Source organism: Musca domestica, unplaced genomic scaffold, assembly GCF_030504385.1.
Source record: "Musca domestica strain aabys unplaced genomic scaffold, Musca_domestica.polishedcontigs.V.1.1 13, whole genome shotgun sequence".
NCBI lineage: Eukaryota > Metazoa > Arthropoda > Insecta > Diptera > Muscidae > Musca > Musca domestica.
In genome coordinates this window covers 14,614,804-14,629,348 of record NW_026712172.1, presented here as the reverse complement: position 1 = coordinate 14,629,348, position 14,545 = coordinate 14,614,804, and the positions used below count along the sequence as shown (strand labels likewise).

General features: G+C 33.2%; 2 protein-coding genes across 2 annotated transcripts in view; both read left to right on the top strand.

The window, feature by feature from the left end:
- The window catches only part of LOC101887870 (ras GTPase-activating protein raskol), a 414,153-nt gene that overhangs the window by 200,033 nt on the left and 199,575 nt on the right, over positions 1-14,545 (top strand). The window lies entirely within an intron of this gene.
- Positions 1-14,545, top strand: part of LOC101899810 (uncharacterized) — a 125,627-nt gene that overhangs the window by 51,610 nt on the left and 59,472 nt on the right. Inside the window, exon 2 of the mRNA XM_059118646.1 lies at positions 680-1,732. Coding sequence (XP_058974629.1) covers positions 1,150-1,732 — 583 coding nt within the window. The 5' untranslated portion in view covers positions 680-1,149. The remainder of the gene's footprint in view (positions 1-679; positions 1,733-14,545) is intronic.

Sequence of the window (14,545 nt, the reverse complement as noted above, 5' to 3'; positions counted from 1 at the left end):
TTTTTTTATTCAAGTTTCGCATTTGAATATTCCAATGGCTTATGACAAAAGTAGCCTATGTAGGTCAACGTCGTTGTATATAACCTAATATAACGGCTGTATTTGGTATTTTTAAGATTTTAAGAGAATTTTTTAGGGATTTCATTTCTTTTTTTTTAAATTTGCCAAATTCGTTGCAAATGGTGGAGGGTATTCAAAGATCGGCCCGGCCGAAATTGCAGTTTTTTTTTTTTTAATTGTTTGACGTGCAATTTTATGTTTATTTTTTTTTAAGAATTTCAACCAGCTGTCAGTTCGACAGCCTATATCTAAATCAACACAACATAAAACAACCACAATAGAAAATAGATTTTTCATGCTATTGTTTACCTTAGAGGAAAAAACCAGATATTGAACAAAGAGATATTTTTAGAAATTTTCAATATCAATTTCCGATGGTGTTGTTTTCAGTGGTCTGGTCTGAGCAGACGAAATTTCTTAATTAAGGTGTTGAAAACAGTTGAAATTTGAAAGGGAAACCTTGGAGGGGGATTCGTTTTTTATTATTTTGAAAACAAAAATTTTCCGAAACGGTCTGGGAAAAACTTTTTGCAAAACAACAACAACTCAACTTGGTAACTCACCCAGAATTATAGATCTCTTTCAAATTTTAACCTTGTCAATGTCAATTCTTTTCCAGCAAATTTCTACCTAACAAAAATGGTCTAGAACGTCGGAATTCAACCGTTTTACAACAACAAGGAACGCAGGTGCATTTTTTCTACACAAATCAAGCTAAAACTTCGTCATAAGCAGCAATACCAAAAATAAAAAAAATCTGAAAAATTAATTCCAACCAATAAATCGAAACGCAAACATTCGAATAATCAAAACAACACTGCCACCACCAAATGTTTACTCTAAACAAATTCAGAATTTGTAGTATTTAAATCAATTATTTATTCAACTTAATTTTATACCAAAAAATCCGAAAAGAAAAACAGAAAAACACACCAAAACAAATCGAAAAATCTCAACAACAAATAACAACAACAAAAATAAATACCAAAAAAAAAATACCCAACGACAAAACACCAAAAAAAAAAAAAAAAAAGAAGAAGGAAGAAAAACGCATTTGATTTTGAATCCAATTCCTCCTCCACCTTCACAATGAACTGCGTAGCAATACCGCCCTCAGATGAAAAGCGTAACGCTGCTGGTGGAGCATCTGTTTCCTCGGCAACTGCCGCCCTAGCAGTCACCCCTTTACACATCATACACAGTGAGGTGACACTGACGTCACCGCTGCCCATTGAACACAGCAGTGCACTGCTGGGTCATCAGGGCTCCCCTTCTGCCCTCACCAATAAATCACAATCTCTGCAGAGGACCACAACAACACATCTCTATTGTCGTTCGCTGGAAAAAGATGCCACCGCCTTGGCAGTGCCCCATGGCCAGCGAAGATCCTCCAACTCACGGGGGTTTGCCTCCTGCTTGAGGGGTGAAAGGGACGATGCATTTTTGGATTATCAACAGCGGGCGATACAGTATGATATGGCAGCAGCCGCACAGGCGGCAGCCCAATGTCGGGCTGCCCAACAACAGGGCAACGGCAGCAGCAGTCATTGTTATCAGCAGCAACAGCAACAGGATTACATTATGGACGAAAATCATCCCGTTCAGGTGTTGCAGACGAGCATGTGCAGTGCGGGCAGTGGCGGCAGTAACTTCGATACGACAACGGGCAGGAGTAAGTAGAAATCACAGTAGCGTAAATTTTTTGAAATAAAAATTTGAAAAAAAAAATATATAATAATTGGGAAATTATGAACTATACCCCATATTTGGGGTAAGTTATGCTGGGGATATTTAGTCCCATACTGGGGTTAAAATGCTCCTAAATTCAGAAAATATTTTCTGTTCTGAGGATAAACCATTCACAAACTGGGGACAATTATCTCCAACTTGGGGATAATTTTGTCCCTGTTCTGGGGATAAAATATCTCCTTGATAGCGATGACTTACACCCAAACTGATGACTATTTATGACCAAATTGGGGGGAAAATATCCCCAAATTAGGAAAAAAATTATCCCCCATTTGGGATATATTTTTCACATACTGTGGATAAACTACCCCTAATTTGGGAGAGTTATCCCAACAATGAGAAAGTAATATCTAAAATGGGGAGGATCGTCTTTGTTCCCCATTTTGGAGATATTTCAACTCCAGTTGGGGTAAAAGACAGATCGTCGGCAGACTAGTATTGACATCCAAAAAAAAAAAAAGCAGCTAAGTTCGGCCGGGCCGAACTTTTAATACCCTTCACCATTTGGAAGGAATTTGAAAAATTTCCAAAAAATTCCGAAAACTATTACCTAAATGAAAACCGTTATGTGGGGGCTATACGAAGATGTGGACTGCAGAGACAAATTTCTGTCATAGGCTGTAGTATCCATTACGAAATCGAACTACCAAATTTGAAACAATTCCGGTGAATAATGTCGCTAAAATCATGAAAATACCGAATATCGGGAGGTACCGTTATATGGGGGCTATACGAATATGTGGACCTGCACAGAAAATTTTCTGTCACAGGCTGTAGCATCCGTTACGAACTTCAAATACTAAATTTGAAACAAGTCCGGTGAATAATGTAGCTAAAATCATCAAAATACCGAATATCGGGAGGTACCACTATATGGACGCTATACGAAGACTTGGACCTGCACAGACAATTTTCTGCCATAGGCTGTAGCACTCATTACGAACTTCAAATACGCAATTTGAAATAATTCCGGTGAATAATGTCGCTAAAATCATGAAAATACCGAATATCGGGAGGTACCGTCATATGGGAGCTATACGAAGACGTGGACCTGCACAGAAAATTTTCTGTCATAGGTTGTAGTATCCGTCACGAACTTCAAATACAAAATTTGAAACACTTTCGGTGAATAATGTCGCTAAAATCATTGAAATACCGAATATCGGGAGGTACCATTATATGGGGGTTATACGAAGACGTGAACCTGCACGGACAATTTTCTGTCATAGGCTGTAGTATTCCTTACGAACTTCAAATATCAAATTTAAAACAATTCCGGTGAATAATGTCACTAAAATCATTAAAATACCGAATATCGGGAGGTACCGTTATATGGGGGCTATACGAAGGCGTAGATCTGTACAGAAATTTTTCTGTCATAGGCTGTAGTATCCATTACGAACTTCAAATACCAAATTTGAAACATTTCCGGTGAATAATGCCGCTTAAATCACCAAAATACCGAAAGTAGGGAGGTACCATTATATGGGGGCTATACCTGGACCTACATGGCCCATTTTCAATACCAAAAGTTCAGCTGACATAATATACATTTGAGTGAAATTTTATTAACCTACTTCATTTCGTTCGGAAGCTAGAGTGATTTCCAGAGACGGACAGACGGGCAGACATCGCTAAATCGGAGGACCCTAAAAATGAAATATACAGGGTGAGATAAAAAACTGCAACAAAGTCAAACGCCATAATTTTTAGTTATTTTTAAATTGTATTAAATGAAAGCAAAAAATGTCGGAAATAGCATCAAATTTTAGAATAAGTTTAGTTTTGTTCGAATTGGACACCTTTGGCACGAATTATGGCCTTCAAGAACGGCCAATGAAACCGTCACATGCTGCCCGAATGTTGCTCTGTGGCATTTTGGCCCATTCCCGGTGACGCGCTTGCTTCAGGTGGTCGACACTTTGGTATTTTTAGTACCTACCGTGCCTTTCCAAAATACTTCAGACACAATGGTCGAACGGATTGGTATCCGGAGATTTTGGTGGCCATTGTGCGCTGGAAATGAAGCGCGGAACCTTATTTTTTAACCATACTTGGGTGGCGCGTGCTGATGGTGGTGAGGAGCCCTGTTGAAATGTCCAAGGTCTGCGGCCAGAATGTTTGCGTGCCCAAGGCTTTAATAACCCTCCAGAATATTTTCGCCATAATATTCGGAATTTATTCTGATTAATGCGAGCAGAGAACGACCATCGGCTGTTATGGTGGCCCACACCATCGTCACCATGGCCGGCGTTTGAGTTCTGTTGGCCAACCGCAAGGTTCACATTGCCAAAGAGGTCAGCTGAAAATGTGCACCTTGCGGTTGGCCAACAGAACTCAAGCGCCGGCCATGGTGACGATGGTGTGGGCCACCATAACAGCCGATGGTCGTTCTCTGCTCGCATTAATCAGAATAAATTCCGAATATTATGGCGAAAATATTCTGGAGGGTTATTAAAGCCTTGGGCACGCAAGGTGTTTACTTGCCAAAGAGGTCAGCTGAAAATGTGCACATTGCGGTTGGCCAACAGAACTCAAGCGACGGCCATGGTGACGTTTTGTTTGTTTACAAACCGCTGGACAACGAATGTTTCCTCATCGAAGAAAACCACAACTTTCGGCAAAGTGAAGCAACTCTTTAGCTCTTTTGAGTCTATTTTCTTTCGGTTGCGGTGTAAGTTCTTGCACTTTTTGGAATTTCAATGGCTTTACCCCGAGATCATTTTTCAATATTTGCCGAATGGAATATTGCGATATGTTCAGCTCAGCAGCCATTTTTCGGCCACAGCGACGCAGATTTCGATCAAGTCTCTTCTTTACTTTTCGAATCATTTCTGCTGATGTTACTGCTTTCTTCCGTCCACTTCCTTGACGTCGGGCTACGCTACCAATATCACGGTAACGAGCGATGGTACGAGACGAGGCACAAAAAATTTACTCACATTTAGATGCTGGAGTGCTCTAAAGATAGCCACTTGCGGTTTTCCAGCCGAATATAAAGAAATTCCGCTATCACGCTTTTATTCCATCACGAATAAATTTTTTTCTGGGAGATTCTCACCAAAATGCTTTTTTAAGCTTGTAAAGAATATAATGAGCTGCCGCTGGAATAATTTTAACAGCTTACGGACGAGTGACTTAGAAATGACAGCAGTCTGAAGTTGGATGTAGTTTTTTCATCTCATCCTGTATTTTATATGTAAAGATCTTGTATTACAAATAATACAAATAAAAGTAATATTTGCTAGTCTCAGGGCCAAAATATACACTCGAGAAAAAATTATTTGGATTGAAATATCCTCACATTAGCAGAACAGAAAAATACAAGTCGAAGGATCCAAAAAAAATTTGGTTTATTAAAGCTCACTTGGCGAGGACCTAAAATATACACCCAAAATTTTGTTGGCACTGCTCTGACAAGTGACAAAAATTTGTTTCCTAATTTTTCTTTAATTTTTTTTAATAATAAAACCCCATTTTTTTCTATAAACAAATAGAGTCTTAAAAAAATACCAAAAAAATAAACACGTTTAAATGAATCATTGTGCGCAAAACAATGACTTCATCTCATTTAAATGTTCAATAAATAATAAAATCATCAAAAAGAAATGCTTAAAAAAAATTTTTTTGTCGATTTTATTTGAAAACAAATTTCAATACGAGTAAGTGGCAAATTCCATGTCAGTCTAACTGCCCACACTCAAACATAAATTTCTAAATAAATACCATTTTTTTTTCTTTTTCAAATTTTGTGAATGAAAATATTGCCGGGACCAAGTTGTCTTGGCTAAATGAAGACATTTGTTTTCAATATTTTGTGACAAATTGATTTTGCCCAAAACAGAAAAAACATAAAACAAGATTTCGACAACATGGGTCTACATTGTGCGGATTTTGTTAAAATAAAAATATCAAAAAAAAACCAAATAATTTTTATGCCGACGACTACGCATCATCTCCTTATGAAGGCACTCTCACCACATGATTTCAAGTGATTCATATCCCAAATAAATGAACCAGCCCCGCAAATGTTCAATTTGATCATGAAAGTAAAGTGAGTATTCTCCGTTTTTTTTTTCTTTCATGTCATGTGTGTTCGGAATATAAAAATAAAACAAATAAAAATGCCGACCCGAGTAAATTTATGGCTGACATAGTGAGTGCAAAAAGCAGAACGGGGAATGTCCTCAACAAAAAATTGAAATGAATTGGGAATAAATGAAACAAATACTATTACATACATGTCAAAAAGGGAAATCGGAATAGGAGTGATGGGTTTTGGAAATATAGTTGAGAACAACAACCTTTTAGATTGGTGAAATGATCATGGCCTGGCGGAAATGGCTTAAGACAAAATTCCTCAAATTTTTCTGAAAGATTCTCATTTTGATGCGAGAAATTATGGTGTTTTGTTGAAATTTATCGCAAAAAGAGTACGTTATCTGTTAGTTTAAAATATCTTTGATATGGTACTTATGATACAACTACAACTTCCTAAAACATACGGGATGAGTGACAAATAAGCCGTTCGGTGATGAGAATAGAGTATTGATATCCATACTCTCCCATGCACTCTCACCATGTGCTTACAGACTTCCCCTCTATTGAGCTTTTCGGACTTTTTCAGGGAATTTTAGAGTCGAAACTGAAAACCTTTTAGGGATTCTTTAGTTTTTTTTTTTTTTGTAATTTTTCAAAGACTTCTAAAACAGTGGATTTAAAAAAAAATATTTTTTACGGGGACTTCTGTGAATTTTTTTAAATTTTTTGGGGACTTGAATTATTATTTTTTTTGTGATTTTTTTAAAATATTTTTTGGGGACTTCTATAGGCGTGAATTTTTTGAAATATTTTTTTCAGGGACTTCCTGAAGCTGGAATTTTAAAAATAATTTTTTTCAGAGACTTGCAGAAGCATGGATTTTTTAAATATATTTTTTTTCAGGAAGATCCCCAAACGTGGATTTAAAAAAATAGTTTGAAAGACTTCTATAGGCGAGGATTTTTTAAAATATTTGTTTCAGGAAATACTTTTTTCGGGAACTTCTGTAAGCGTGGATTTTTTGAAATAATTATTTCAGGAAATAATTTTTTCAGGAACTTCTGTAGGCGTGGATTTTTTAAAAATAATTTTATGCAGGGACTTCTATTGGCGTGGATTTTTTAAATAATTTTTTCAAAGACTCCCATTAGCATGGATTTTTTTAAATAATTTTTTGTATGGACTTCTATTGGCGTGGATTTTTTAAAATAATTATTTCAAGAACTTCTGTAGGTTTGGATTTTTTTAAAATAATTTTTTAGGGACTTCTATAGGCTTGAATTTTTTTAGAATATTTTTTTCGGGAACTTCTCTAGACGTGGGTTTTCTTTAGGCGTGAATTTTTTAAAATATTTTTTCAAGAACTTCTTTGGGCGTGGATTTTTTAAAATAACTATTTCAGGAAATATTTTTTTTAGGAACTTCTATAGGCGTGGATTTTTTAAAATAGTTTTTCAAGAACTTCTTTAAGTGTGGATTTTTTAAAATAGTTTTTTTACGAACTTCTTTGGGCGTTGATTTTTTAAATAATTTTTTAGGGGCGTGGATTTTTAAATAATTTTTCAGGGACATGGATTTTTTTAAATATTTTTTTTTCAGGGACGTGGATTTTTTAAATAATTTTTTTCAGAGACGTGTATTTTTTTTAAATTAATTTTTTCAGGGACTTAGATTATTTTAATAATTTTTCAGGGACGTTGAGGTTTTTGATAATTTTTTAGAGACTTTTCAGAGGCATGGTTTTTTTAAATTATTTTTTAGGGACTTCCACAACATGGTTTTTTTAAATAATTTTTTAGAGACTTTTCAGAGACATGGTTTTTTTAAATTATTTTTTAGGGACTTCCACAACGCGATTTTTTTCAATATTTTTTCAGGGACGTGTATTTTTTCATATAATTTTTTCAATGACGTGGATTTTTTAAATAATTTTTTCAGGGACGTGATTTTTTTAAATAATTTTTTCAGGGACGTGATTTTTTTAAATATTTTTTTTCAGGGACGTGGATTTTTTAAATATTTTTTTAGATACTTCCACAAATTTTTTTAAATAATTTTTTTAGGGACGTGGATTTTTTTAAAAAATATGTAGAGAATTCCACAAATATGGATTTTTTTGAATATATATTTTTTATAGATTTCTACAAACGTGAATTTCTTCAAATAATTTTTTCAACGACTTCCATAAGCGTGGATTTTTTCAAGTATTTTTTTTTTGAAAGAGTTCCATAAACTTAGATTTTTTTAAATAATTTTTTGAAAAAGTTCCATAAACTTAACTTTTTTTGAAAATCTTCCATGAGCGTGGATTTTAAAAAATTATTTTTTGAAAGAGTTCCATGAACTTAGATTTTTTAAAAGAATTTTTGAAAGAGTTCAACAAACTTTTTTTTTAATAATTTTTTTAAAAGTCAAATATAATTCAAATAATTTTTTGAAAGACCCCCATAAGCGTGGATTTTTTAAAATATGTTTTTCAAAGACTTCCATAAGGGTGGATTTTTTCAAAGACTTCCACAAACGTGAATTGTCTAAAGTTTTTTTAAATGTTCTTTTTTTTCAGTCGCTCTTCCATGAAATTACATTTTTTTATCTGAATTCTTAAAGTTCCTAGAATGAAAAAAATTTCCCCATCTTTCCAAAATTCATGATGAAAATGTATTTACATGACTTTGGAATTTCTTTTCTATTCCTAAGAAAAAATGTCCCATTTCCCATTTGGCCAACACCCTTTTTGCCCTATACTGTACCAAAAATTTATGTTCATTTTTAATTAAATGCAATGGACTTCAACAAGAATCCAATAAAATGGAATCGCCGGGGAATACTCCAACCAACAATTCCCAGACAACAATTTGCACACAGGCCCAGCAAAGGGAGGAGAGGGAGGGTTTTTCATTTAGAGTTGGATGATGACTCTCCAAAAAAGCAAAAAACAAACTAAAAAACCAAAGGCCACAAAGTTTAATTTAAAAATAAAATACTAGCAGATATTGTTTTTGTTATGTGTTTTGGTAAGCAGGAAACACAAAGAAATGGATATTTAATTGGAAATTTATTGCAGGAAAAATTTGAAAAAAATGCATCTCCCTGCTCTTCTTTTCGAAGGGCCAATTTCTATCGTGGACTGATTATCACATACTAAACAGGCAGCTCCCTGGTGTTATGTTTCCCCCCTCTTTCTGCCTCTTTTTTATTTTGTGTTTATGCTTGTCAAATTAATTTCGTTTAATTGTTTTCAATAAATTGACAAGAGCCACAACAGCAACAACAACAACAGCACGAGCACCCTCAACTTGACGTAGATAAACCATATGGTGGTCGGTGCCGGAATGAATGGTTGTCGATGATTAGGCGATGATAGCTATCAAGACAGAAGGGGCTGGTAAACTTGTGTTATTTTTATACGAATTTTTAGCTTCTTCGCACAAAGTTTCAAATATAAACAAGTTGATCGGATTTCAGTGTTGACGATGCGGCCACATCAAGATATGGTTACTAAGGAAACAAAAAAAAAAACAATTTGTGAGCGTACTCGAACGATTTGAATCGCCACTGTTCCGTTATTTAGATATATTGAAGTTGTCAACATTGGATACGGCTCAGATCAGGTCTTAGAACAAATAAGAAATCTTAAATTTGAATATTGCTTTTGTTTGTGCAATCAAGCGTGGAATATCTACCCCAATTAAGTTTGAAATTTTTGACATGCTTTGCCATAACTTCAATAAATTTTTGATTCTTTAGAACCTCTTTTAAACCAAGATGTTTAGATTTATTGTTAAGAAAAAAGAATTCGGAGCTATTATATTCAAGATACTACCTCAATATGCCGGCTTTATTTCTAAAATTATGACCTCAGGAGATGGTAACGCAAAAAGACCAAATAATTGGTGCAATTCGGCAACTGCCTTAATTAAGCCATATCTCAAGTATTTCAAGAGCTACGCTAATGAAAGTTGCATGCATACAGTGGCTCGACGTTCTTCCTTCACAATCTACCATTTTTAGCGGTGCTCGGTCAGAGTTGGAAGATGTGGGCCCCTATGTGGAACCACTACATGGGATTTTACAATGTACCCACATCTTCCTCAATTATCTTTGCCAGAATTCCAGTGCGTTTCTAAACAAAATAGCTCATATTTGTACATCACTGAAAAGAGAATCCATTCTGCTTTCAAAATCAGGCCATCATCATAATTCAATTACACAAAATATGAAACAAGTTATGACCTCCAGAAGAGGGTTGCTCAAATATGCCAGAAATTTGTCAAATTTTGATACTTGGCTTTAGATGGCCACATCTTTGGTATTTTTCAGGGACTACTATGGGCGTGGATTTTTTAAATTAATTTTCTCAAAGATTTCCACAAGCGTGCATTTTTTAAAAATTTTTTTCAGGGACTTTCATAACCGTTGATTTTTTAATGTACTTTTTTTGAGGGACTTCAATAGGTGTGGATTTTTTAACTATTTTTTTTTTGGGGACTTCTTCCATTTGCGTGGATTTTTTAAATTATTTTTTCAGGGGCTTCCATAACCGTGAGACTTTTTTTAAAACATTTTTTTGGGACTGCCGAAACCGTGAATTGTTTAAAAAATTGTTTTTAGGGGACCTCCACAAGCGTGCATTTTTTAAAATATTTTTTTGCAGGGATTTATTAAAATTTTTTCAGGAACTTCTGTAGGCGTGGATATTTTAAAATAATTATTTTCAGGAACTTCTGTAGGCGTGGATTTTTTAAATAATTATTTCAGGGACTTCTATAGGTGTAGATTTTTTAAAATAATTATTTGAGGAAATAATTTTTTCAGGAACTTCTGTAGGCGTGGATTTTTTTAAATAATTATTTCAGAAACTTCTGTAGGCGTGGATTTTTTTGAAATAATATTTTTTAGGAACTTCTTTAGGCTTGGATTTTTTTAAATAATATTTTTCAGGAACTTCTGTAGGCGTGGATTTTTTTAATAATATTTTTCAGAAACTTCTGTAGGCGTGGATTTTTTTAAATAATATTTTTCAGGAACTTCTGTAGGCGTGGATTTTTTTAAATAATATTTTTCAGGAACTTCTGTATCCGTGGATTTTTTTAAATAATATTTTTCAGGAACTTCTGTAGGTGTGGATTATTTTAAATAATACTTTTAGGAACTTCTGTAGGCGGGGATTTTTTTAAATAATATTTTTCAGGAACTTCGGTAGGCGGGGATTTTTTTAAATAATATTTTTCAGGAACTTCTGTAGGCGTGAATTTTTTAAAATAATTTTTTTCAGGAACTTCTGTAGGCGTGGATTTTTTAAAATAATTTTTTTCAGGAACTTCTATAGGCGTGGAATTTTTTAAATAATTATTTCAAAAACTTCTGTAGGCGTGGATTTTTTAATAATATTTTTCAGGATCTTCTTCTACGCGTGGATTTTTTTAAATAATATTTTTCAGGATTTTCTTCTAGGCGTGGATTTTTTTAAATAATATTTTTCAGGAACTTCTGTAGGCGAGGATTTTTTTAAATAATATTTTTCAGGAACTTTGGTAGGCGTGGATATTTTTAAATAATATTTTTCAGGAACTTCTGTAGGCGTGGATTTTTTAAAATAATATTTTTCAGGAACTTCTGTAGGCGTGGATTTTTTTAAATAATATTTTTCAGGAACTTCTGTAGGCGTGGATTTTTTTTAATTATAATATTTTTCAGGAACTCCGTAGGCGTGGATTTTTTTAAATAATATTTTTCAAGAACTTCTGTAGGCGTGGAATTTTTCAAATAATATTTTTCAAGAACTTCTGTAGGCGTGGATTTTTTTAAATAATTTTTTCAGGAACTTCTGTAGGCGTGGATTTTTTTAAATAATTTTTTCAGGAACTTCTGTAGGCGTGGATTTTTTTAAATAATTTTTTCAGGAACTTCTGTAGGCGTGGATATTTTAAAATATTTTTTTTCAGGAATTTCTGTAGGCGTGGATTTTTTAAAATATTTTTTTTCAGGAACTTCTGTAGGCGTGGATTTTTTAAAATAATTTTTTTCAGGAACTTCTGTAGGCGTGAATTTTTTGTAAAATAATTTTTTTTCAGGAACTTCTGTAGGCGTGGATTTTTTAAAATAGTTTTTTTCAGGAACATCTGTAGGCGTGGATTTTTTAAAATATTTTTTTTCAGGAACTTCTGTAGGCGTGGATTTTTTAAAATATTTTTTTTTTCAGGAAGTTCTGGATTTTTTTGATATAATATTTTTCAGGAACTTCTGTAGGCGTGGATTTTTTGAAATATTATTTTTCAGGAACTTCTGTAGGCGTGGATTTTTTGAAATATTATTTTTCAGGAACTTCTGTAGGCGTGGATTTTTTAAAATATTTTTTTTCAGGAAGTTCTGGATTTTTTTGAAATGATATTTTTCAGGAACTTCTGTAGGCGTGGATTTTTTGAAATATTATTTTTCAGGAACTTCTGTAGGCGTGGATTTTTTGAAATATTATTTTTCAGGAACTTCTGTAGGCGTGGATTTTTTTTTGAAATATTATTTTTCAGGAACTTCTGTAGGCGTGGATTTTTTTGAAATAATATTTTTCAGGAACTTTTGTAGGCGTGGTTTTTTTGAAATAATATTTTTCAGGAACTTCTGTAGGCGTGAATTTTTTAAAATAATTCTTTCAAAAACTTCGGTAGTTGTGGATTTTTAAAAATAATTATTTTCAAGAACTTCTGTAGGTGTGGATTTTTAAAAATAATTATTTTCAAGAACTTCTGTAGGTGTGGATTTTTCAAAATATTTTTTTTTCAGGAACTTATGTAGGCGTGGAATTTTTGAAATAATTTTTTTTTAGAGACTTCCAAGAGCGTGGATTTTTTTAAATAATATTTTTCTGGAACTTCTTTAGGCGTGGATTTTTTTGAAATAATATTTTTCAGGAACTTCTGTAGGCGTGGTTTTTTTGAAATAATATTTTTCAGGAACTTCTGTAGGCGTGGATTTTTTAAAATATTTTTTTCAGGAACTTCTGTAGGCGTGGATTTTTTTAAATAATATTTTTCAGGAACTTCTGTAGGCGTGGATTTTTTTAAATAATATTTTTCAGGAACTTCTGTCGGCGTGGATTTTTTTAAATAATACTTTTCAGGAACTTATTTTTATGATACTTTTTATCTTCTTTTGACTTTTCCTTACTGGTCCTTTTTGAAATTTGAAATTATTCTACAAAATTGAAAACATTTTCTGTAAAATTAGTAATTTACCGAATATCAACCACCCAAAATTTCCGATTTTAGTTCACAAAAGCCAAGATCTTTTAACACCTTTAGTCACCGCCAGCTGTGGTGACTATGAACTCTGGCCTTATTGTTCTCATCACACCATTCGCATATAAATAACTACACATAAAGCTATTAACATTATTCTTTATTTTAATTTTTTTTTCTGCTGGCGTGTTTATTTTTTATGCTTCTCCAGTTTTTGTAATTACCATAGTTGACGATTGGTAAACTTTTTTCCTTAGCACCGCCGCTGCCAGCTGTTAAACACATATGCTTAAAATTTACAAAAAAAAAAAAAAAAAAAATGAATGACTGTGATACCTCTTCTCTCTGGACCCTACCGACAAAAAAATCGAAATATTTGGTTTTTTTTTTCTTTCTGAGGAGGTAAATCAGGCTACGTTGGTTGGTGTATTTGTTTAGTAAATGATACTTTTACATGCAAACTTTGTGCGCTTTTTTGCTGTTGTTGTTCACTGTGAAAAGATGAACAACTCGAAAAAAAAAAATAATAATGGCAACAATTCAGCATTAATTCAACACCATCATGGCTAACAACAATCAGGGCCCAGACAGGCGATTTTTTTTTTCGTTTGTTTTTTTTCGTCTATGTTTTAAAATAATAATGGGAAAATTTCGCACATTTATTAAAATTTTAAATATTTGTTTTCTTGTTTTATTTTTGTTTCTTTTTTTTTGCTAGCTTGCATTTTGAATTTCATATGCCCGGGTGTTTTTCTTATATTTTGCATTGCGACTGACGGGGCTGAGTTATTGAGGAAACTTTAAATTATGCAAAAATATTTGCAATTGTCAGAATGACTCATAAATATGTTAGGAGCGGGTGAGGGAGGTCATCAAATGGTGATAAAATGCGGAATCATAACCATTAAATGATTTTATATATTGTCCGAAGATGATCTTCCACATCACATGGGAAAATTGTGGATCGAAAACAATCATAGGAAAATTAAAATTTGAAAACCTAAAGATATTTATGTGGGAGTCATCACCGAAATCACTCATTGAGTAATTGCTTCAAGGTAAGCAATATGTTAAATATGCCTTATATAATGAGAAACCAGTTAAAAAGTATCAGACAGTTATGCCGACAGGTGTACACAGGGTGAGATAAAAAAAACCACAACAAAGTCAAACGCCATAATTTTGACATTTTTTTTTTTAATTTTAAAAAATATCGGAAATAGCATCAAATTTTAGAATAAATTTAGATTTGTTCGACAATTTTTAAATTTTTTTAATTTTATTGAATGAAAGCAAAAAAATGCCGGAAATAGCATAAAATTTTAGATTTGTTCGAATTGGTCACATTTGGCATGAATTTTTCAGGAACTTCTGTAGGCGTGGAATTTTTTAAATAATTATTTCAGAAATTTCTATAGGCGTGGATTTTTTAAAATAATTTTTTCAGGAACTTTTGTAGC